The sequence below is a fragment of the Myzus persicae genome, unplaced genomic scaffold, assembly GCF_001856785.1.
Source record: "Myzus persicae strain clone G006 unplaced genomic scaffold, MPER_G0061.0, whole genome shotgun sequence".
Lineage (NCBI taxonomy): Eukaryota > Metazoa > Arthropoda > Insecta > Hemiptera > Aphididae > Myzus > Myzus persicae.
In genome coordinates, this window is record NW_019100869.1 from 540,748 (window position 1) to 568,140 (window position 27,393).

The window sequence follows — 27,393 nt, forward strand, 5'->3', positions numbered from 1 at the left end:
AATTTTGAATTTGAATCACATTAAAAAAAATACTAAGTTGTATAATGTGAGAAGGTATTATTTATATTATGTAATATGTAAAAAAATTTTTAGAATAATAAATTATTAATCTAACTTAAATCTTAACTTAATGGATGGTTAATTTTATATATGGTACCTTTAAAAAATTATAATATTTTACACTACTTATAAATACATTTTTAATAATTTTATGAACAAACATTTTTGGGGGCCCTTCTGAAGAAATGCATCCGGGGCCCTTAAGGTACCAGGCCGACACTGCCTCTAGGTGCTGAATACTTTAGTGTGAATGCATGACAATTACTTAAAAGTTTAATAACTGCGTCCATCGTATATCCTACTGCAAGTTGGTCCAACCTTATGTAGTTGGGGGAAAATTCGCACTTTTATAAAAACATTTGGGGGCCGCCAAAAGAAAAAAAAATGATATTATTTAAATTTTATTTTGTCTAGAAAAATAGAGAATGCTCGAGTATTCAGTATTATTATTACGAGGCAAGAAAACCGACTTCCCCAATCTTATGGCGTTATTCTTAATACAAATCTTCTAGGAAGGGGCAAAAAAAAAGCTTCGAGGGCCGAGGGTTGATCTACCCTGAGCTACTTTATCGTAAACGATCATAATATACAATTAATTACATTAGAAATTAGTTAAATTGATTTTAATATAGGTAATAATATAATTTCTAATTTCTGACATAACGATAATTCTTTTAAGATTTATTTTATTTTTGACATCATCATTTTATATGGCCTAATAGTAATTACCTCGAGTAATCTGTTTATTCATTGCTCTGAAGTTTATATTTATTATATTTTAGTAAGAGGGTTAATTCCCGGTTTAAAAACAATGATAATCTAGGAAAAACAGAACGTGGTTCAACCTAAAAACCAAAGACCTAATATTTAAGACCAGGATTTAATTAAAAACAATAATACGTGTTATAATTTATAATAATATCATATAAAAGTATAAATCTAAACAACATTTGTATTTTATTTTATTAGTACAAGTACCCATTTGTAATAAACTAAGATTTTAATAATTGTTGACACTTAATATTTTAAATACCTTTTAACGATACCATGCGCAATAATATTATGAACATACTAACTGACGTCTTATAATGCAAAGTGTCGCTATGTTTTTTTTCAGAATTGCATTTGCCCAGCGCCCCAACCACTTCGGAAGCACCACCACCGGAACCAGAAGAAGATGGTGACCGAGAGTCAGCTGGTGCAGACGAGGAAAACTTGGTGCCTGTGGAGGGCGAACCGACATCTGACGGTGACAACCTATCGTCGGAAGATCAACAACAACGGGAGCAACAGAAGCATCCATCAGAGTCCACAAAAAAACCTCCACAGACTGCTCATGGAGGTGGAAGTGGAGGTGGAAATGGGGGTAGTGGAGGTGGCGGCGTCCGACATCATGACAACAAACAGAGGCATGGCTCCGGCAAGGGTTCCGGTTCTGGATGTCCGGTCCATCGGTTGCTAGTGCTGGCCAGCGTCGTTGTAGTCACATTGTTCCGGTCACCGGCTATATTTCGGTGGTGACGACTCCAATAATGAGGATACTGTTGTATGACGCGTATCCGGTTAGTGTCCTTGACACTCAAACTACTCCTGATATAAGACAATAATCGATTAATTATTTTAAACAATATTTTTTTATTTTTCATCCACGGACCGTTTTAAACTCGAGACGTTTTCCAAAATAAAAACCCCTCCTTTATAATACATTATAAATACACACATTTACCCACACACTTACTTAAGTCTAGTATACAATGAACATGCAGTCGACAAGCACCATTGATGCAGCTTAAATATTTATTATAATATTAAATTAAATATCGTTATCAAGCCGGATTAAGTGGTAGTCTGGAGCGTCGTGTGGCCCACGAACGTAAAGAGCTAATTTTGTCATCGGCCTAAAGTTATATAAAATGGTTATTTATACTTTTCTAATTTCTTAGTACAAAAAATAATAATATAATTTTATTAAATTTGAATAAAAATGTCTTTCATTTGTGGGGCGCCTGTATATATATGGCGATATTTACATATTATTGTATATATAATTAATAAACAATTTATATACACATATGTATTTGTTAATTGTTTGTGTAAAATTGTAGTTTTTTGGCTTAAATTCAATGACCGTAATAGTAGATAATTATAAAGTTATGTGAAGAAACTCCAATTTTAAAATCTTTGTTAGGGATAGGACTCTATTTTTAGATATATTTTAATCCATTTAGGTTCACAGCCGACTGTCGGCCTCTGGGCATTTATAAGACTTAATCCGAGCTTGATCGTTATTATATTTGTGTTGTATAATATTGCAATATGTCGAACCTATAGAATACTCAGGACCAACTTGATTCGTGCATTATGAGTTATGACCATCATAATATTATATATTTATATGGATAGCTGAGAGAGCTGAACATTTAAACAACTTATACTGTATACGTACAGCGGGAGCTTGCTCTTTTTAAGACGTTTAAATAATATATTTTAAAATTCCATAGGTACCAATTACACGTTGTACCTAAGCCTATTAGATTAATATATAATATACATCATTATGAACAGTTTTAATTGATCCTACTCAGCTCATAATACCCGCTATACTACCCATTAAAAAGTTCAAAGATTTAATTTGTTTATAAATATACAAAAATATATAAGTTACATAATATTTTTTTTTTTTTAATATTTCCCCATTGTTTGCCATTTTTCAGTGCGTTTTGAGAACGAATCATGTCGCCCGAATATTTTTAAATGTTCTAATTAAAAACCTCCGAACTCCACTTACTGTTAATCTGGGTAATGGTCATTTGGGCAAACGTAATCATTTTGAGCAAAAAATTGACAGTCCGTTTGGGTGACTATCATTTATACCGTTTGGGCGAGTAAAATAAGAAATTATTTTTACCCTCGTATAAGAAAAAAACCTGATGACTTTGATGTGAATGTTTTTAAAAATAGGGTTTATTATTAATTATTTTTATTGTGCACATCGTATATGATTTTGTTTTATTAATTGCAAAACTTTTATTAATATTGGCTGTATATTAAAATATAATATTACAATACCTAACCAATATATTTTTGAAGTTAGGAGTTCATTATTAATTATTTATTATGCTTTTTGTATGTGGCTTCATTTTTTTCATTAATAATGTACTTTACTATACAATATTACAGTATGTCAATTAATTTACATATAAACTTATTCATACGTATTCACCTTAATACCTCTTTTTATGGAATAAAGATAAACACTCGCCCAATCGCTATAAACTATTCTCCCAAACTGTCTATATTTTGGGTGAATTCGCCCAAATGGTCTACGCTCGTTAATCTTCAGTCTCTATACTCTTTCCACGAACGGAGGTAATTACTAGCATCAATTTTTGGAAGTATATTTTATTATAATATAGTCAGCACAACACGCTCTGAATCGCTTCCGAATTTCTGATAGACTTGCTCCAATTTCATTTTAGCTACAATATATAACTTAAAATAATTTTCCTATAGTTTCAATATTAAAATACTTTCGTATAAGAAGCCAATAAAATAATAGATTATGTTTTAGTTGTAAAAATACGATACACTGTACCACCGTGATAAGAACTACCATGATAATATTTTTAATTATAATATTAAATAATTCGGTGAAAAAATTACTCGATGCACCACGGTTGTGTTTAATTAATTTATAATTAATTTACATGAAATAAATTATAATTTAGGTATACATGTGAGTGAAATAGTATGCTTATAATATACGAATTTTTTTTCCATTCCAAGTATTGAAACGTGTTTATTAAAAATAAAATAATTTGACATATTCATATTGGGTTCGGGGGTATTTGTAATATGAGGAGCGCTTATGATGAAATATGTACATATTATAATGTCTAATACCTACCTATTTACTTTTTTTTTATTATTTTCGTTGGTATTTAGCAACGTTGAAGTTGTGCTAACATGCATATTAAAAAATATCTCGACTTATGAACAATTTTTCAATAAAGGTATAACAACAATACCTTCAATATTAACTATTTAAATAAGCAAAAAAAGCAGAAATAACATTTGTAGGGATATAAATTATAGATAGTGTTCTTAAATCGGGTTGTTTACAATTACATAACTATATCGTCCTTAACGTTTTATTTAAAAAATCAAATAATACAGAAACGTGTATCTCACAAAATTCATTAATTTTCTATGTTGTCCGCAAAACTTGTTGCTTTTTAAACATAATACGTTGCTATATGCAAACTCCAACATCATAGCGGTAGAGAGTCTATGAGTAAAATTTCATTCACAAAAAACTCATACACCAAATTTTTTATCCAACGCTCCAAACTGAACAAATGGTAGCCGCTGCCCAGGCTTCCCATAGAATACACACATACAAAATAATTATATATATATATATGTTAATACGTAACGACATAATAATATGTGCATATCCGTAAGACTCATACTATTATAATAATATACACTGCGACTGTCTGCGAGTAGATTTAATTGAATAAATTCCATGATATTGTGATATTACATTAAGGCAGTTAGCCGGTATTATTAAGATGTATTGTAAGTAGTAGGTACATTATTAACAAAGCTTTATATGATTATTATTTCATAAAAACGACGAGTTTGATTATATGGGAACGTCGTTAATCCTTCGGATGTGACATGACTATGTTTAGTATAATATTATAATAATTACGCGACACCCGACTCGCTCGACGAAGAAATCGATTAAAAAAATCACTACGAAACAACGTGTTGTTTTCGAAAATCTGAGTAAGAATATAACAGCTGAACCTACAATAATCACATTAGTTAGTCCTTGGTTCAACAATTACACTCTTAAAGTATAGAAAATATGCATTATTAAGAATATATATATACGATGCTAACCGATATTCTGTATATTATTCAAGCTTCTCTAACAGCTATATATGGGGTAGGCCACGCTTGTCCTACACCTCCATAGAGCTTTATCACCTATCCCGCCTTAACTCACACTCGACATTTTAATGTTATTCTTTATTATAATATTATGTTTATCTACTGCCTCTGAGTGATCTCTCTCTCTTTTAATACGACCGAACCTTCTAAACCTATTCTTATATAACTAACACGACGTGTCTGAACGGCTAAACAATAAAAATGGTATTCTAATAACAATTCTACAACAAAAAATGTAACTGCTGACGGCCTGTTCTTCATTCCTATATTATATAAATACTTGTTACGAAAGTTCAAGATTTTCCAATAACGACCCCACCTTTCTAGATTTCCAACCTAAACCTTCTAACCTAACCTACATGGAATTGGTATCAACTCAATTACATATTATATTTTATAAAAAAAAAAAATTAAAATAATATGCTAAATAGCGTGTTGCGGATATCTCGCTGCATGTCAAGCAGTTTACTGCAGTAGGGGTGTACTTTTAACAGACATTAGTGTTATCATACCGATTATTGGTTAAGTTACAACAAGTTTGAGTCTAAGAGTATTATTATACTTCGACATATTATAATACAGCTACTACATGAGTATAATAATATATTTTTATTTGTATATAAAACACAAGTATACGAATAAAATATAATACTGTCTTCCATTAAGAAAAATATTTTTTTTCCGTTTTATGTAGATTACTTATGTTATACTTACTAAATATTTTGTGCCGGATATAGTAACTATAACCGACTCGTGTATAATAATTATAATGCATTAATACCTATAATGATGGTTTGAAAGAAAAAAATAAGCGCTCAAACGATTTTTGTTATTATGTATAATTACAGTCGCCCTTAGAGCATTTAAACATGTACCGACGTATTTCATTATAATTATTGTATAATTGTTTTTTCTACGGTTAAAACCGTTTAACCGTTCCAATAATTTCCGCGGAAACACGAAATGAACTTAGTACAGTGATTGCTGAAAAATAATAGTTGTGGTCGTAGTTTCGTTGGGTGGCTCGTTGCAGGCCACAGAACGGCCCCTATACTGTACGTCTGTACCAACAATTTTGGTTTTAGTATAATAAATGTAATATGTTACATTCCTTTAACCTCGTATAATATTATATAATCGTTGAATTGTACCAATATCTATGCCAGTATCATAGAATTATTATGTGGCAATATTACAATACCTACCTAAGTACCTAACTAATATATAGTAATACATTGATCGTATACCTATATTATAATATAGATTAGACGCGATTCGGTAATAAAAATAACAATAATATTATTGTATACTATTACCTGAGTTAATTTCTATCATGATTATTATTAACTATTACACGTATGTACATAATATAATATGTTGTTCCATTTGAATTTATTTTTTTATTATATATATTATTATATAATAACAATAATAATAATAATAATAATAATAACAATAATATGTTATATGGTATTGTTCAAAATTTGAGTACACAAATTATTTTATATTATAAAATAATACCCACAACATCGTGACAATATTATTAAGAAATATTATATATCTATATGTATTATAATATGTTAATATATTAGATTATCGTTATGTATACGAAGCGCCAGTAATAAGTGCGTTTTAAGTCGTTATTACAATACCTATTGATGTTATTACTATATTATATTGTAAATTTTTTTTTTTTTTTTTGATTTTGGTTAATATTGTCGGATCATTGTTTAAAATGTTTGTCGTTTGTTATTATGATTATTATTATCATTTGTCAATGTTTAGCGGTCATTTTTAGATTTATATAAATAATATAGTCTAAATTGATATGATGGTATATGAACACATGAAAGTGAGAAACATAATAATATACTATACCTATCAGGTTTGTATATAAGAGAGGGATGTGGGGATCAGATTCCCTCCCAATGTCTTTTTTTTTTAAATTTTTAAAATAATGTTTTGTAGAAAAAGATTAAAAATATAATAAATTGTTGTTAATATTCATAAAAAAAAATGAAGTTATTTCATTTTAATACATATTTCACATATTAATAGATATACGTACGAGTGATACCATTGACTATAAATACTAGTATTTATCATCAATGATATTATATTAATAAATATATTATATTCATAAAAGAGGCTATGTGAGCTGCAGAAGCAGTGGCCTAACCCATTATTGTATTTTATTTCGACAAAAAAACCTTTTGTTAATATACCAAGAGCTTTTATCTAGCGGAGTATTTGATAACTTTGTTTAGGAATACATAAGACACCACTAGAGTGAAATGTACTCTTCATTGAGTGCAGTGTACTCTAGATTTTCCTCGGAATAGGGTGGCGAGACATCCACGGATAAACCAATTCCTCTAATAATCAGCAAAATTAAAAAAAATAATAGAAAATTAATTGAAAATTGAAATTTATTTTATTTCCGAACATTACATAATATATAATACATATGTATTAATATTACACAAGCGTATTGTATTTTATGTCGTTATATCGAGCAATCGGCTATCAGAAATTATCACCCAATTAAACCGATAATGATTTATAATGTAAATATATGTATGTACATTGTATACAGAGTGATCCAACAAGTATGCTCACTCCCCTTTTTTCTTTAATAATGAAGTTTTTCAAAATCTAATTTTTGGAATCTTTAAATATCCTCAAAGACCATATTTTCATATTTTTTGTGCCACTTAAGAAGGGTCCTATGACGATACGAACCTTTGTTTTTCAAATGAGAACCCACTTCTTTTTCTTTAAATCATTTAGTTTATAATTTTTTGAGAATTTTGATGTACCGAAATCAAAATTTGAACGAGTGGTTTCCTAGTTATTGGATCATTTGTACTAAGGATAATAGTTCATAATAGGGATATGCTTATACAGTTCTACACATGAAATAAGAAAAATAAGTAAATAAATCAAGAAGGATTTTACTTGCTATTTGCCTAAGTGTTTGACTAAATAAATATAAAATTACGTATTATTTTATATTATGTATTATAGACTATAGATAACAACGTAGGTATACTGTATAAGCATATCCTTCTTCTCTATTATCTATATATATAAGAATCTAACTTGATTTTGGAGACGAAGGAAACCGGTTTTGAACCCTCATTATAAATTATAATAATAATAATAATTAACTAATTACCAATTATTTTCATTCATCCACCGATAACGATGTCTGTTTCTTTTTTTTTATCTTTTTTTTTTATTTTATAATCATTGTATTATTTGTATAGCCAAAAAATAGTCTTATGTTTTTAAATTAAATTACAAAAAAATAATTTCTTCCGGAGGATGTCGGGCAGCTAGTTAACTATATTATCCTTAGCACAAAATGTGTAATAACTAGAAAACTACTTGTTCGAATTTTGATTTCAATACATCAAGATTCGATTCTCAAAAATGTATTCGCTAAATAATTTAAAGTAAAATAATGGGGTTCCCATTTGAAAAACAAAAGTTTGTATCGCCACAGGAGATTCCTTAAGTGGAACAAAAATCTCAAGAATATGAGAATAATATGGTCTTTGAGTATATTTAAAGATTCCAAAAATCAGATTTTGAAAAACTTCATTATTAAAGAAATAAGAAGGGGGGTTGAGCATACTTGTTGGATCACCCTGTATATATTTTTTTATATACATATAGGTATGTAGATTGTAGATGATTCCGCAGAAGACGGCAGATAATCGAGAGTACACTGTAATATATTATAATATCACAGGTCCATAGACTTTATATTAGTATAACTGTATAACTGTATGCCTGTATAAGGTCTATGCATATAGGCATGTACAAAATGGGCCGATAATCCCTTATACCCAGACCACGGCCGTTACACTTTTATAGATATTAGGTACTATAGGCTATAGCCGTGACCATGGGCGCCGACTATTGTGGTGCTGCGGTGCTTGAACACATGATGAAATAAATAAAACATATAAATATTTAATACGTTAAAATTATACATTTACAATACATGTAGAAATAATAATTTTCAAATAATATATGTTTTGGGTTTTTTTGTTATTTTGGTTACTTTATAGTAGAACCTCAAAAAATAAACGCATCCATTATAATTGAATACTATGGCTCTGATTTCGATAGGTCAAAATTAAAATTGCATCGCAATATTATGTTAGATGTCGCTAAAGCAAAAAATTTTGATATATCATCAGTGTCAGACGCAATTGATTTTTAAAAACAAGATGTGTACTTACAAGATTTGGTACCAGAAATTGTAAAATCAATTAAAATTATGTTAACCGTACTAGTTTCGTCGTGTACTGTTGAGCGTTTTTTTTCTGCTCTTAGGCGTTTAAAAACATTTTTAAGGTCAACAATGACGCAAATACGGATTAATGATGTAGAATTATTAAAAGTACATAAACAAGAAGAAATAAATATTGAAAATATTGCTAGCAAATTTATAAAGACCACCAAAGTGAGACAAAATACCTTTGAAATTTCTAAAGCTATTTTAATTCATTATTAGAAACTTAGAAATTTTATAATACAACAAATTATAAATACATATATTTCATAATACAATTATGTCATAATAATTAATTTTAATTCATTATTATATACCTATTACAAAAAGATTATTTTTGCTTGTTTGTATATAATTTGTTTATATTAGGTACATAGTAAAAATATACAAAAAAAAGTCATTAAACGAGTAAGTAATGCTTTGTTGAATTTTTTTGAATTTTTTGCTTATTACCTACTTCAATTATTTTAGGATTTTGGGCGCCCCATGAAAATTGAAAAACCCGGCGCCTATGGCCATGACCCAGATGACATAACTTCAAAAAAGACTAGATTGTTAAAAAGAGATAATCTGATAATATATAAATATATTATACCTAACTATACAAACGTGCAAGTAGATTCTAGGTAGACAGCTAATTACAGAAACAGCTGAACCGATTTGACTGAATTTTGTTGTGTTTGTAATTGTTAGGACAATGTTTATACGAAAGACAATATTAGGAAAATCCACCGAAAATGTAGTAAATCTGGATGTCGAAAATGCAATAGTGGTTCCATCAAAATAATAAACTATATAATAATACCTAATTTTTCGAACGTTGCGCAGGAACCTACATGCACATCAGCACATCATAAACATATTAATATATTATAGTTCATAGGAACATAAAAAATAAAATATTGAATAGCTACTCACTTTTTAAATTTTAATTGTATAAAATAATTCCTTTTTGCAAAAATATTAATAATCATATTAATTCATTTAGATAATTATTTTTCAATGTACAAAATTCAGGTGTTGAACCTCTCCTGTAACATTGGAGTTCGAAACTATATTTTTATTTGAAGCGTGGCCGAAAAACTACTTTTATAAGTGGAGGAACGTATAGATATTGTTAAAGCAACTTTAAATAATTTATATAAAATATAAATTAGGAAACCTTTTTCACATCATTTAAAGTTATATTAAGCTTTTCATCAGTAGACTGCAATATTATACAAGTATATGATCTAAGGCATTGAGTAACATAAATATCTTAAATCGTGACCTAACCTAAGAAATTCCCATTTATGCATTGTCTGTTGGTCACACTGTCTGTTAAAAGATTTCGAAGTTGCTATCAAATGCATGCCGAGTAATCCCCATGGTTAAAGACCGAATTCCAAAAAGTGTCTTATGCTTTTTTTCAAATTTGAAAATCGTTTATTTTAAATTTCACCAACTTTTTTCTGGATAATACTATGGAAGAGCACGTCAATTACACTAGGTGTGCACTTAGTTTTTGTAATAACACTTACTCGAGAACTGAAAATGAACAATTATCGTTTTTTAGATTTCCTGAAGATCCAGTAAGGTAAGTGAGCCATAGATAATGAATTCTATAAAGATAGCACATCTGCATTTCATTCAACAGGAGTTTTCAAAGAATACACTAGTTACCAAAGTTATTTAATGTAATTAAGGTTGTGATATCCTCACCACAGATAATAATATTAAATTTTAATAATATTTCATACATTAAGATTGAATAATAACTTTAAAACACTATTTGACAAATATAAAATGTATTAATTATAATTACCACATTAAAATTAATTTCAATAAATTTGAATTTAAAAGGTTAAAAGGTAAAGTAAATTGTACCCACAACTCTCAAATTACAACCGCCAAACCACATATACCGCTTATGGTAACTATTAATTCGCATAGACTAAATTGTGTGTATTAGCCCAGAACAATTAGGTAAAGACATGGTTGTTTATATATTAAGCCATTGGTACAGGAATGTCATATTCATGTTTCCATTATTATCTACTGATAATTAAGGGGTACCTATTTGTTTAGGTGATAAATACTAGACACCTCGCTGACTTGCTAGAAGTATATTTTTTTTTTGGTTATGCCGTTATGGGGATAGTCGGATAGAGAATATATTATTTTAGCATATAAGTAGAAGCAAGGTGTATTCATATCTAAATAAAGTTGTTTGATGTTAATTATTGTTTAGCCATGGCCCATGGGTGTATTGATAGGTTAGGTTAGATTTGTTAGGTGTACCAATATTCAATATACATACTTTGATTTAGAAGCATACATATTATTTGTATATTGTTCTTTCTCTCGATGTTTGCGCCGTTAGCCGCGGTGGTTAATTTAGATAGTATTATCACAGATTATATAATATAATCTGTGGTATTATCTTATGGCTGTTGCCTGTTAGTTATTATCACGGTCTTAGATTATGAGTTATTATCATGGGTCTGGCAACTAATCTTCGGTTATGAAGCTGCGGTCGCATTATGAGAGTAGATCTCGATGGTTAGATAAATGGTAGATTTCTGTTTTTTCGTTTTTTTTAAATTGAATTTAAAATGGCAGATTTTAATATTGGCTATTGCTGGCTTCTTAGAAGAATATCAAAGGTATCCACGTTTATGGCTTAAGAAGAATCCGAACTATAAACTGCAACACAAACGGTGTGTTGGAGTGTCGGGGCCCGCTTTGGCGGCACTACATACCAGCCAAATACCATAATATTATTATTTGTTTCGATGATTGGTTGTCGACTTAAAAACCTTAATTAAGAACATGATTTTAACTGTTTAAGACTATCAAATACCACCAAAATATACAGATCATCGTTAGCACATTGTTCTTTTAAAGGTTTAAAAGAACCTAGGTTCTATAAATACTTATTTTGTTTTGTTTGAATACTTATACGTATACCTGTGATATATTATTCATATTTATTAAAATGACACGAAATTGTTGTACATGTAATTGTAAAACTACAGGAGTACCTACATTTCGTGTTTATAACTAAAAATCGTTTGGAAAGTTGGGAAGTGGGTTCTAGGTAAACTTTAAAAAATTGGGGATAAGATATGTCAATTGAATTTTTCAAATGAATTTGTTAAAAAAGAAGACATAGAACAACAAAAGTGCGCAAAAATGTACATACTATTATTGTTGTATATAATTAGCTAAACAGCTCACTAAACAGTTTTTTTATTAGGCAATATTCTGTATTTCTTAAATAACAATTTGAAATTTTCAACATAACATTTTTAGAAAAGTTTTTTATCAGATACGTTAACATACTTTTACTTAATTTCACTTACATTTAGTAGTTTAGGTTATTGTCTTAAAATATGATAACAAAACAGCATTATGGAAGTCTATTTATGATTATACACATAATAATAAAATTTATTATAATTTATATGTCTATGCCACGAACCACGATATATATTGTACTCTGTCTTTTGTGGATATAATGTGATATGTAGTCCAGCACGGTTAAAGATAATTTATAAAATAACCATGCTTTGCATCCATTAGTCAACAGGTCATTATAAATATAGTCGATTACGGTATCAAAACGTTCTAATTTTTTTGTCACTTTTATGGCATAACTTAATACATTAAATATGTCGTTCTCTCAATAATAAAGATTTAATATATCTTCTATTTATAAATATCAATGTATTACACATTAAAAAAATGTATAAAAAGCTCTTTAACTTAGCCATTTGCACAAAAAATTGCAAATAGTACCTTTTGAAAGTATTTTTGAATGACTATTTTTCAGTATTTGAAAAACTTATTTAGAGTATTTATTACAAATATTTCTTAAAATATTTTATCCAAGTCTGGTGGTACTTATATTTTATAATATAACATTATTATATAAGATTGTTTATTAGAAATTATTTTATCACCAATTTTAAGAGTTTTACTGTGAGAAATGTCTTTTAATTCATTAATAATATCTTAGATCATATACATGTATAAGAGGATAATACATAATTTATATACTATAATATTATAATATTGCGGTAATATTATTCTATAATTTCACTACACCGTGTAATATTTGTGTAAAATTGTACAGAGTTTCCCAACAAATGTGATAACCTAACCTAACCTAATCTTAAATAAGTACTCACCCACACACCATTTTTTTCATATATTTTTAATGTAGATCAAATGTAGGTATGCGAGTATAAATTATAAACTAGTTTTGCCTTCTAGGTCTTGGAGATTTGAGTCATTGGGGTACCTACTCCCACTTTTTAATGAGGCAGCTGCCTCATAAAATAGCTATTCACGCCGCCACTGATCACCACTGTTTATAATATGATATTAAATTAGAGCAGTAAAGCCATAGACGGTACAGGTCTATGGGTGCTCACTATAGAAACTTTACCAAACGTACACTGTGAATGTTGAATATAATGTTATTATATTACATTCAATTTTTACTATAACAACATAATATCTTTAAAACAAATAAAATGTGTGATATTTAAAGATCTTAAGAGAATTTTTTTGTTTTTTTTTATGTCTACTTTTGAACTATTAGTCATTATTTATGTTACTATTAATTGTAAACAACATATTCAAGATTTTCAAGAAAGAATTTGGAGTGTATCGCTACGTATCGAGTCAATTTTGAGCGTTCAAAATGTTACTCGTGCAATATGCAAGCAATACGTACCGACCCATATTGGACTCGAACTCCGATACGAGGTGGTACATAACTATTCCATATCGATATGTATCAAATATTTCTTCTTGAAAATCTTGATTATCAGTTATTATTATTTACTTAGGTTTTATCAATTTATTTAGTTAATTATTTGCTTATGCTTGATATTAACTAATTTTAATAAAACTATTAAGAATTTTTAAATAGGCGCTCTTCAATATGCTATATTAAGTTGATAGCCTATTTGATAACAAACATTAGGACTTAAAGAATCTTAAAATATTTTAAGTTGTTAGCTAAAATTGGCCAAGACAATAATATTTAACAAAATAAGTAGGTAAATCAATTTTTCCATTAATATTTACTCAGAAGTTAGTAATTATAGAGTTATTGATTAAATATTTTATATTTCTAAATAACAGAGGAGTTAACTATCTACCTTTCTACCTTGTATTTACTGATTATTCATTTTAACAATATTTGTTATTATTTATAGATGTGCTATTTGGGTTAAAAACTGTGATTCAAAATATTTGCCGTATGTAGAACCAAAAATATTGAATAAAAGGTGTAAATTATGTTCATTGCATTTTGAAGACCGAATGTTCAATTTCCTAAAGAATAGACTCTTATCCAATGCAGTACCAACATTATTTAAAAGTCAGTTTGGCAGAATAATATTATGACTATATAATAATAATTATTAATTATGTATTCTGTGTTTTTAGATAAACCTTCAGTAATAACAGCAAATACATCTCAAAATGTTTATGAAACTATTACAATAGATGATAACGTCCCAGCAGGTATCCCAATTGATCCTCTTACATCTTGTACAGAATATGGTGGGTTACATAAATTATATTTTATTATTTAAGTAATTAAATATAACTAATGAGTATGTATAATTATAATAATTTGAAAAAAATTAATCAATTTTAGATAAGTATGTTAACAAAAACCTTTTTGATGCACCAACAACTACTGGAGTTGTAAAAATGTCAGTAAGTCTTCAAACTCCAAATTACTTATCGGCCAGATCACCACGAAAACTTAAACTTAAGAAGCAACTAGCTGAAGAAATCAATGTAAAGAAGCAGTTAGAAAAAACTGTCAACGAATTGAAAAGACAATTAGACCGAACAAACACTGAAAATAATTGTCTTAAATTGTGTGAAACATATTTACCCTCAACAATGTACTTGCTGGTAAAAAATTATTTGACAAACAAACATAAAACACCCAATGGCCAACGACATCTTGATGAAATAGTACAATTCTCACATACTGTTCATCATCTTGGACCTAAAGCTTATGGTTTCCTTCAAAAACATTTTACCCTTCCTCATAGGCGTACTTTAAGGAAAAAAAATCTTCAAAATATTGACAAAAATATTCAAGACATAGTTCAAAATGACCATAGGTACAGTAAAATTTAATAGTATCTATTAGAAACTAATATTTTTACATTATAATCAAAGACTGATTTGAGGTCAAAAAAACAATTTATGTAATGAACTCTTTTAATTAAACATATTTCATGCTAAATGTAATATTTATTTGTATAAAAGTGGTTTAGTTTTAAAATGAAAATAAATGTTATTTTGTTCTTAAATTTAATCTCATTTTTTATCTCACAAAAGTACCAAATAGATCTAATTCTCTGTCAACCACTCTCAAAATTGGAAATCAAAGCATTATTTCAACTACTTATGTATTGTGTATAACTATATACAGCAGGGATCACCAAATGGCAGCCCGAAGGCCACATCCAACCCGTAGATAAATTTTAATCAGCCTGCAGACAAAGAGAAAAGAAGCCGATAATTTCATATCTTTGTACATTAGTTTTGGCCAATCGGCATATTATTAAAAATATTATGTACTTTGCATTTTTATAGCCCTCGAGACTAATCCAAATTTTTAATGTGGCCCACGGAAACTATTAATTAGTGACCCCTGATATACAGTATACAGTATACACACCCAATTAGAAAAAACACATTATTGTAAAACCAATACATTTATCGCTCTGCTCAGAATTAAAAAAGTGTCAATTCACATTTATTTTTTTATAAGCTGGGCTCGGAACTTCATTTTGCACTGAAAAACAATAAAATATGTGCATACCTACGTATGTACTAAAAAGGCTTAAATATCCAGTACCTTTAATATGCTCTTAATAAACTTTAATTATTAAAGCTTTATTGGAGTATAACATATTTATAATACCAATTTTCAAGTTTGTTCATAGTATTTATAATAATAAAGTACAGCATTGATCTACTATCTAGGTATCCCAATGGGTTATGATTAGTTCTGGTAGTAAAGAGTCCATCCAGTAGGTACCTATAGCATATCCATTTTCCAGTGTTATTTTTTGAAAATTTGTTTATGTGATCATGAATTTTTAATATTTTTTTTATTCATTAGCTAAAATTTATCAAAAGTACTTACCAAATTATACTCTTAATTTCTCCAAATCTATATAGAAGCCATGAGTTGTTAAAAACAAATATTTTCTATTGACAAAATATTAAACAAAATCTTTTCAGTTTTTGATCATCTTAAATTTACAATATGAATTGTACTTAGTGTAATATTGAAAATGTATTTATTGATGATTTGTATAAATAATCATAAACATAATATTATGCATTAGGATTAGATAATATGATTAAAATCTTTAAATATGCAAAATCATATAAAAGTAGTAAAAATATTCAATATATACTTCTGTACTTCGATTGTATATCTCATGAGACAAATTTGTACCAAATCGGATTTTGAATATTTAGCTTCCTTAGAAATATACAAATGCATGAAGTTCCAAGAGCAACAGCCATAACTAAGAAACAAAATTATCACCAAATAAAAAGGAGAACATTGGCTGTGACGTATCGTTTTTATATTCTGAGAGGAGCAATGAATTTGTTGATTTTATGATAAGGTGTTTTGTGTGTGTGTGTGTGTGTGTGTGTGTGTGTGTCATCATAGCTTGGGTAAATAAAAGTGCTTTGATTAATTGATTTTCTTCAGCAGTAACTTTTATGGTAGGAAAGTGAATTTAGATGACGCATTTGGGAGGCCAACGTTTAAAATTTACAATAGTTTTCAAAAATGACATAAAAAACAATAACTTTTCAAAACATTTTGACTCTCGTTTTAAACTATTTATAGGCATATGAAATGTTTGATTATTTTTGTTTATATTAAACTATGTCGGTAAATATTTCCCTGGGTCAAATGATTTGATAGTGTAGTACAAGGTTCCTCGCAAGTTGAAGTTGTTGGTGAAAATTAAAAAAAAGTAGAGCATGTATCCACAATAATTTTTTATGACCGGTTGGATTAAGAATTTTGAAAAAAATCACGAAAATTAGCAAATTATTTTGAGTTAGAAATTCATAGAAACTTACAAAATATTTTGACATGTTTGAAGCTGTTGAAGGACACTTTCAATTTTCAATTTTCATTTGTTTTTTTTTTTGTTTTTTTCTTTAAATGTCAATTAAATTTTAATGGTTAGGTCAAAAAGCATGAAAATGTAATGCAAGACTCTTGATACATTGTTACATTAGTAGTTGAATATTATTAAAAATACGTGGATTTTGCTTTATAATTATTTAAAATTCAAATTTTGACAACATTTCTCAAATTGAAAATAATTTTGTACACATTAAATTTTCAACTTTTGAAGCTAAGGATTGAAAATTTAAAACAAGGTTCTACATAAGTAATTAATTATGTACAAAAGATCAACATAAAGACATTTTTTTTACAGGTGTTTTATGTTCAAATTTAGGCAAAATTACATATTAACCCAAAGAATAACGTTTTTAGTCGTTTTGTTGTAAGTTGCAAAACAGCCCAATTTTACATAAGTATACATTATATTTTTCCAGCAACACTAATAACATTTAAGAATAATTTTAATTCGACTTACCAGCTACTGTATTAATAAGAAATAATAAGAAATTACAATATAAAATATCCTAGACTGACATTCAGAATCTGTTCAGAATCGTTATTCGTATACAATGATATTATACCATTTAATTCAAATGTAATAAGTACCATCCAATACAGCGACCTTATCCGCTCTAAAAAAATAAATATATATATGAACTAAAAAAAAGTTATTCAAGTTAAAAAAAACACAAAAATAATGAATTTGGAAACAGTAAGAACTTTTTTCGTATAAGTGATATAAAAAAAAAAAAATAAAAAATACATTTAACAGAAATTTTCTCAACTAAATTGTATAAAAATTTGGAGTCTAAACTATCACTACAGACTGAGTGGTTTATCGAGCTATAAACTGTTTTTGGCTTTTTGCTATGTAATACATTTGTGAGAGTGTGAGACAGGGATAGTTATTGTCAGTTGACAAGTGATAACTCATTTGCAGGGTGTAGCGTCTTCTAAATATTGTTTTCCAATTTTCAGTTTAATTTTTTTTTTATTAATTAAAAAACAATACGTGGCTGCTATAGTATGGTCACTGTACGTAATATTGCATTACATACAGAGTGGATATATCCACCTTCATTACATAATATAGATACCTATTAAGTCATTAATGCAGGGTTGTACGAGGGATCACTAAACATATAAATATAACGAATCAATTGTGAGCAATGTAAGTTAATTTTTCCTTAAAAATGATTTAGTAGCTCATGATTTGTCCATTAAATATCATTGAACTATTAAATTAATACCTACATTTTTCATGCAACCGGTCATAAGACATACAGATTACATACAGATTACTACTGGCAAATAAAATTTTTTTTGAGTACCTATATAAAATAAAGGTACCTACACAAAGAGGTAAAACAAAATAAAAAAATCATACAAAAATAAACATTACGGAATACGGGTGGATATAGATGTTGAATAAGTTATAGGTATATACTATAGACTTAAGACGTAATTATGTAGAATTAACTACTTTCAGTTTATTATTAGACGGTTATTGTGTTATCTTAAATTGTCAGGTGACGAATAATATAGATACAGAGTACCTACCTATAACATACATCTGGGATTCAGGACAATTAAACGTCATAATATTTTAAAATAAAATTGAGGGGGCCAGTCCGGGGCCACTGACTTTTCTTAGGGGACCAGGTGGGCACAGGGGAGCAATTTCAATGAAAAAAGTGGGGGTGCTGAAGCCCCATTATTTATTCCATGTTATCTTATGGTTGTGGATATACCTGAATAAAGACTATTAAAATGAAAATAAATATGAAAAAATTGGGGGTGCTATTTGGTGACGTGTCCAGACAAACTTTAGATTAGGTATATACAATGTTAATGATTGAGTAATAACTAATAAAATACAGTGGTAAAATAATTTAAAGATACTGTAGCTAAGTTATCAGGGCATATTTAATGGGGGCACATGGGGACGTGCGCCACCCATTCACCGTATTTTATACTTTTTCATTACATTATTTTCAGATGGTAAACATGTGTAATAACTTATAACTATGTATAATTTGAATTTTTTGTTTGTGCCCCCCATTAGATATTTTTAAATACGTCCTTGTTAGTTAGGTATGTTATTGAAATATGGGGGTAGTGGGGTACATTCAACATCCATTTTAATTATCTGGTTATCACTTATCGTAGTACAAAACAAATTTAAAAGGATCTTTACAGTGGCGGGTTGGGTGTTTAAACGTTTAAACCCCCCTTTGTAATTTGTTCATGGGGCCTGTGCATTAACCTATTATAGTGGGTTAATTTCCCTAACCTAACCGATGGCACCAGCACGATCAAAGATATAATTAGAAAATAATTACATATTTATTATTTAATCATGGGAGGTTGGCGGCCAGGGTGACGTATCACCTAGATCCCCGTCCTACTAGATCCCCATGGTTATCTAGATCCCCTTTGGTAAACTAGATCCCCTGTGATAACTTGATCCCCATGAGTCAATTAGTTCCCCTGTCAACTAAATCCCCTTGTGCCATCTAGATCTATGTTTATGGTCTTTAAGATCACCAAATTTATATTTCCCGCTAAAAATCAAAATTAGCAAAATTAATTGCATTACATATTATAATTTATTTATAATTTAGATTTTAGTCTACCAACTCACCAAATAGTTTATAAAACATACACAAAATTACGTTACGTTAAGTTTATTATTTACTTAAAATGTATTTACACAATAGCAATATATTTATTAAAACACCATTTGAAGTTAATAACGTAAAGCATACCTATTCAGTATTCGTTGATATAGCTTCTTAATTATTTTCTTCTTTAAGTTATTATTCAGAGCAGAGCTTATTAGCTTAAGGAGTCGACGAAATAGGCTCAAGCCTAAGGCGGCACTCTTTAATAAGAGGGCGGCACAAAATATTTTTTTTCAGGGATTTCCTATAGGATTTGCATTAATGTCAAGGAAAACAGAAAGCGCATACACTGTACTTTTCAATAAAATATTGAGCATAGTGCCAGAGTGGCAACCTCAAATTATAATAGTTGACTTTGAAAGGGCAGCTATAGCTGCTATCAGAACTATATTTCCATATACCACTATTAGAGGTTGCTAGTTTCATTCCTCCCAAGCAGTGTGGAGAAAAGTTGTAAACATAGGTAAGTTAACTCTAAAGTCTAAATTACCTTTTTCATTAATAATAAATAAAATATATAGTCAATTAACAACAATGGTTAATATTTAGGATTGGTTGAAATATGTAGTAACCATCGAGGAGCCTATGACACTGTTCATATGTTGATGGCATTGCCATTGCTGCCCCAAAATTATATAGCTGAAGGTTTTGAAACTGTAAGAGAATACTATATTGAGAATGTGCAATCATTGATTAGCAATAACAATGATTACAAATTTTCATTACTGTTTGAATACTATCGATCAACATGGCTTGCAGGTTTGTAAAATATTTTGTAATATTTTGTTCATAAAATTAAACAAATGTATAACTACTTACTCTACTTCATTGTCAATAGGAATTAATGCAGATATATTGTCAGTCAGTGATACTGTTTGGCGAACCAACAATGTGTTGGAAGTAAGTCACCAAAATCTCCAGATGCACATGCAAAATCGGCACAACCCTGATCCATGGGTGTTTTTGAGTAATTATATTTTTATTTATTTAATACTAGAAAAGAAATACATCACTATTTTATATGTACAGAGGGGCTAATTACTTACTCAAATGGTGTTTTGAGAGATTATGATGAGGCTACTGATGGTAGACAAGTAAGAGAACCTCAACGTCAAATATGGATAGATCAGCAAAGGAATTTGGATAGATCCTTCAATCCTTGAGGCTATTTGCAGAAGGACGCTACTCAATAGCAGAATTTTTAATATGTGCTAGGCATTCAACACCAACTTTTGGTGTATTACGGCCTCAAAATCAAGTCATTGATATACTTGCTGCTGCTGTCTTTCCACGTGCTCCACTACCTATATTACCACTCCCTATTGATCAACATCAGGAACTGCAACGTCAAGCTATTCCTGTGCTCCATGCTGCTGTTTCACCACAGGCACCACCACTCGAAGCACCAGATATAGTACCACTGCACTTCAATCACCATCAGGAACTGATTCGTGAGGAAATTATAAGAAGGATTTTACCACGTAGACCAGTAGTGCCTGTTCCTCGAGATCGTATGATTTTTCATTATAATATTACTTATACAGATTTACAAATAAAAAAACTAACGAATAAATCTATTGTCTTTAGTTTTTGATAATCTTGATGCAGATTATTCAGATGAAGAAGTTTCATTTAACGAACAGCCTGTGGTACCATTAGTTAATCACATTGAACGTGAAGATTTGACATGTAAGTAGTAATTATCTGAAATGTATTTCTAGTTTAAGTAATTGATTAAAAATAAAGATGTTTTATTATTTTAAAGTTATACCAATAGTAGAAGAAACATGCTACATATGCCTGTACAGTCCGCCAACAGTAATAGCTTATCCATGTTTACATCAAGGCCTGTGTGGACCTTGTCATGAAAGCTATATAAGAATGCCTCCAAATGAACACAGGCCATATTACCGCTGTCCGCTATGTAGAACTGGAATTGAAATGTACTATAAATTATAACCTATAATTATACTATATATTATAAAATATAATAATTTTTATTTTAAATTAAATATCAACTAGCCATAAATCTACTTTTATTTCTCATAAATTAAACTAATTTTCTTGATATGACATACATTTCAATTTGTTAAGTAAGTTTAACACATTTTATTGATATTAATCAATTATATTCATATAACATACTACATAGGTACCAATACATTATACAAGACAGTACCTACATTGAAATTAATATTATTACAAACGTATTTTCATTATCACTTGTGATTATAATTTATAATCATGTGTGATCAAATAAAACTTACAAATACTTAACAAATACTATAGAAGTTTATAAGTATAACTATCATATTTATAGAAAATACTACCAGTCTATGTACACACTAAATGTCTATATACCTATTATAAACTATACTTATGGTGACCAAATATAAAAATTTTAAAAAGTACATTTTAAAACTTAGCTTCTTCTCTGTTGTAATTGCCAATGTGTATACCCATTTTGCCCACATCATAAACCATAAGTCATCCTTCTACAAAAATTGTTTTTTTTTTGTTTTTTAATTATTATTATTATTACCTAGGTACTTACTAAAAAATTAATTATTTAAAATTATTATGTCAAATCATTAGATGTGTATTTTTATGATAACAATTCTATGAAATTTAAGTAAACTTAAACTAAAGTATAAATATTTTAGTTATTTTTAAAAGATAAAAATACCAAGAGTATAATTTGAATAAATTAATACAAAACTTTGTTAAAATGTAGGAAACATTAACAAATTAAATTAACTATGCTAACAACCAATTAAATTGCATTAGCTGAACCACAAAATATAAATTAATACAAAATTATAAAAAATCATGGACATGTAGTAACCCATAATATTTCCCAAAAAAGATTACAATTTCATATACTTAGCACTATAGTTTTAATGCATCAAAAAAGAGTACTGTCCTATGAAAAATAGTACCTACTTTTGGTCACCATAACTATATTGTACTTATATCATTGTTACTACAAGTTACTACAGTCCACTATTCAACATAATAATTATTAAGAGGCTTTTAGTTAAATAAATTATAGAAATTATTATTAAAAATATAATGAGAAACTTACTTTTGAAATGACTGAAATAAACGATTACAATCTACAAGTCGCCGTTCATCGTATCTATTATGAGGTTCAGCAGTAAGTTTCCATTACAGAAGATAATATTTTAAATTGTAATTATAGCACTCAGGAAACTTCTAAACGCTCCTCCTTACGTCTCAAACCACACTATTCACACTGATCTAAAAATAAAACTGGTACATGAAGAAGCTATAGATCATTACCAACGCTTCCACAATCGTCTTTCCTCAAATAGCAACCCGCTAATACGTAATCTTGCAGTCCATACTATTCCTGGTAACCCACCCAGACGTTTAAAACGTAAATGGTGTCGTGACCTACTTGCTCACCCCCCTGCCCTCAACTAATCAATTGCAGAGCATCAGTTGTTTAACTAATTTTCTAAAAAAAAAAAAAAAATCAATCAATTGAGTGTCATTAATGGATGACTTCTCACGTCAAGCGTATCATGTTGTAAATTACTCTAACCATATAAACTTATTGTGCCCCTAAGGTATAGATTGTTTATCTCAAATAAAGAAAAAAAAAAAAAAAATTGTAATTATAATAGGTAAGATACGGTTTTATAATTGCAATTTGTTTATTTAATTCAAGTTATTAGTTAAGACTTAAAACCGATAAGATGTCATGTCCTACGACCTACGAATACAAGTATATCCTATAACTATAGACTAGTGAAATAAATAAAATTATAAAATTAGTAAGTTATACCCTATAGGTTGTGCATAAGAGATTACGGTTGATATTAATTGGAGATAAGGTAATAAATTGTTACCTCCAACGGCAGCTCTAACGTATGAATATTTATCGGTTCCGATTATAACAGTTTGAAATAAACGGGTAGGGGGTTAAACACCCAACAAACCACCCGGGCAACTACACCACTGATTGTTGTATAAATATTAAATTATAATAATATAGGCTAACACATTACAAGTCTACACGGTTGTACACACCGTAATGCTGCATTTTAATGAATCAGTGGTGAGATAACTAACTTTTGATCATGATTTCATGACTTATAAATCATAATAATTACTCCATTAAATATAAATTTGTATGTGTTTATTGTGTTTTTATAGTTGTATACTTGTATGTGATAATTAGTGATATTAAGACTAATAGGACTTTAAGAGAGTTGAGTAACTTTGAATTACCGCCATAAAAGGGGTATCTAGTAGATCAAGGGAGATCTAAACGCAAAATGGGTAATTTAGATCCCCGGTTAGGATATTGTCAATTAGTTCCCTATGGTTATTTAGATCCCCTACCAATTAGATCCCTTAGTGTCATTTAGATCATGGGGATCTATTTGGATGGGGATCTAGGTGGCCGTTCACCAAATAATGTGGTTGTTATCGTTATCAACGTAATACGTTCACCAATCACCATGCGAGTGTGTGTTTATTATTATGGAGTAAAATGTTAAAAAATAAAATGTTTTGCAGTGGTAGGTAAAATTATTTAAAAAAATTCATATCAACAGGGCCAGCAGCTGTTCAATGGTTGATTGCCGCGTCATTTTTAAATTACCGCGCTTTCTTAGTCACACGTTTAGGAAACCCTTACGAAAATCTGCCACCGGAAGCGCCACTGCGGAGTCACTAGTTTTGTGAAACGTACTGTAGTACACATTTTTTTTAGTGTACATAGGTACTATAGGGTTATTCTCTACTATTTAATGGTACATATTACTACTACATAATTTATAATTGTATAATGTTTAATTGCATACCCTTCCTGGATACGCCACTGGTATACAGGACAGATATTGCAAAGTGCAAACAATATTATGCATGTTTACTCCTGTCTTCTAAAATAGAAGAGTCCCATCTCACAGTAAAATGTTTTATTATTATATTCTGCATGTGTGATACATAATTCATTAATCATTTTGATTTCTTGCACACAGCTGATAATTTCTACTGTCAATTATTGTCTTGGTGCACTAATTTTGTTTTTAAGTGTAATTCTGTAATTCTTTAAAAAATATGGATGGACGCACAAGTAGTATTTGGGAACAATTCACTATTTTTGACGAAAAAAAGAATATTGCTGAATGCGATATATGTTTAAATAAATATTCTTATAATTCAACTTTGACAAATCTTAAAAAAAACATTTATCTACTCGTCATGGAATCGATATGCTGATAAATTCTTCGAAAGTAAGTAGGTATCTACATAATAAAATATTTTTATATTATTCACTGAATAAATTTAATAACATACTTAATAACTTTAAGCATCTAGTTTATCATGAAAAGTTATTAAAAGTACAATTTGATACATCAATTAATTTAATTAGTTTAACATATTTTTAATACTAATATCATACATAGGTATTTAAATTTATTTTAAATATATACTAATTAATGTACAATTTTTATGACATTAAATTAAAAACTGATTAAGTTTTAAATTGTATAGACATTCTAGCAACTATTTTAATTTTTAAATTTGAATATTTATCAATTTTTTTATTAATTTATTCTAGAATCATAACGAAAGTGAGCAAATAGACGATCCCGCACCAGTTGCATCATGTTCTTCTGTTCCTATGCCTGATTATCTGACCAAATCCCTGTATCATCTTCATCAAATGCTTTCTCCTAGATCCAAGCTTCAAATACTACAGTCCGCAAACGTAAACAAATATCTGTTTCAAATTATTTAACTAAAAAAAACCTTGTGCAAAGTGTGCAATAATTTATTAAAGATGAATTTGTCCTAAAGAGCATTGCTTATTGCTAATGAGTTATTAAGTAATATGAATGAAAGGGAGGGTTTTAAAAACTGTGAAAAAAGTATGACTCTTTCTAAATGTACATTCTTAGATCCCAGATTTAAACACCTACCTTTTACAAATATAGGTAAGTCCAGTAAAAAATGAAGTAATTGAAAATGTAGCTAAAATTATTCGAGATAAGGAACAACCTAGTGAATCAGAGATAAATATGCAGCCGAATCCAATACTAGAATCAGGAGAATTATCAATTTGGAGTGAAATTGATAGTAATGTGGCAAGATTTACACCATTGGGAACGCCAAAGTCAAGTGCAATAGTTGAAGTTCAACGCTACTTGGACAATGCAGTCATAACCAGAAACCAAGATCCACTTAAATGGGGGAAAGACCAAAGCTATAATTAACCTAACCTCAGTATATTGGTCAAGAATAGTTTATGTCATTTAGGCACATCAGTTCCCTGTGAAAGGATTTTTTCAAGTGCAAGTTTAGTGCTGAATGATCGCCGCTATCGTCTAAAAAGTGAGAAAGTAAATATGTTATTATTTCTTCATTATAATTCAAAATAATTTGAACAATACTGTATATTTGTATTATAAATATTTTTTGTAAAAGTTGAAATGTTAATGAGTGATTTTATTATATTTATTATTATTTTTATTATTATTATTATGAGATGTATCAAATAAGATACCTTTAAATAAAAGAAAAGTATAATTCACCTATGTTATTTTGCAGTACTGTAAGTAGTGAAAGGTATCACTGAACTTTAAATCAATTGTGTTAATTAAATAATATTTTAAAAAATAAAAGACATTTTGATGTTTTTTACTATCATTACAAACAGGTTATTCAAATTCATCAGTCACCATTACTTTTCCTGTTTCCTTTTCATTATTCATAGGTATTGCAAATTGTATAATATACAATTTTTTCTATTTTCCTTTGTTAAAATTAATTTCTTCGCTGGTAATTTTTCAATTTTATAAACGCACAATTAAAATGTATTTACTGTTTATAAGTTATAACTACTAAGTAACTATTGTTAATTTATTTATTATAAAAGGTAATAGTATTAAATATTAATTAATAAATATACAATAATTGGACATAGGTACCTATTCGGTTTATCAGTTATCGCATTATCGAGTAATAAACTTATGAGAAAAATAGCTTACAAGTATGACCTAGAAGAGAAACACAGGACAGGTATCGCAATATCGTTGAATGTTGACCGTTGTATCTGCATAAACTATGAAATAACAGACGTGCCATAATTTGATGTAATAACTCTTTACTGTTATTCCAATATTCCGTTGGTAACATACTGTTACTAAAAATGATAACCA

At 28.8% G+C, this 27,393-nt stretch overlaps 2 protein-coding genes, 2 long non-coding RNA genes and 1 pseudogene across 8 annotated transcripts in view; 3 read left to right on the plus strand and 2 right to left on the minus strand.

Moving 5' to 3' along the window:
• Positions 1-2,603, plus strand: part of LOC111026532 (lachesin-like) — a 140,872-nt gene extending 138,269 nt beyond the window's left edge. For all 3 annotated transcript variants that reach the window (XM_022304634.1, XM_022304635.1, XM_022304636.1), the window contains one exon: positions 1,178-2,603. In XM_022304634.1, coding sequence (XP_022160326.1) covers positions 1,178-1,581 — 404 coding nt within the window. In that variant the 3' untranslated portion in view covers positions 1,582-2,603. The remainder of the gene's footprint in view (positions 1-1,177) is intronic.
• Positions 1,602-21,350, minus strand: LOC111026538. Its single transcript, XR_002603714.1, has 3 exons — positions 21,244-21,350; positions 21,017-21,190; positions 1,602-1,958 (listed from the first exon to the last, which is right to left on the minus strand). It is a non-coding gene; the product is annotated as an uncharacterized LOC111026538 (long non-coding RNA).
• On the plus strand, positions 10,658-15,566 carry LOC111026535 (52 kDa repressor of the inhibitor of the protein kinase-like). The gene is made up of 4 exons (XM_022304637.1): positions 10,658-10,904; positions 14,539-14,702; positions 14,771-14,887; positions 14,985-15,566. The coding sequence occupies exons 1-4, from the start codon at positions 10,792-10,794 to the stop codon at positions 15,479-15,481; spliced, it is 891 nt and encodes a 296-aa protein (XP_022160329.1). The 5' UTR covers positions 10,658-10,791; the 3' UTR covers positions 15,482-15,566.
• Positions 18,152-21,902, plus strand: LOC111026534 (annotated as a pseudogene).
• On the minus strand, positions 21,577-24,554 carry LOC111026537. 3 transcript variants are annotated; one of them, XR_002603713.1, is made up of 4 exons: positions 23,283-24,065; positions 21,969-22,127; positions 21,764-21,901; positions 21,577-21,693 (listed from the first exon to the last, which is right to left on the minus strand). It is a non-coding gene; the product is annotated as an uncharacterized LOC111026537 (long non-coding RNA). The 3 variants fall into 3 exon arrangements; XR_002603712.1 differs by lacking the exon at positions 21,577-21,693 and adding an exon at positions 24,073-24,554 and having other exon boundaries at positions 21,701-21,901; positions 23,283-23,678; XR_002603711.1 differs by lacking the exon at positions 21,577-21,693 and having other exon boundaries at positions 21,701-21,901.
• Between the last annotated feature and the right edge of the window lie 2,839 nt (positions 24,555-27,393).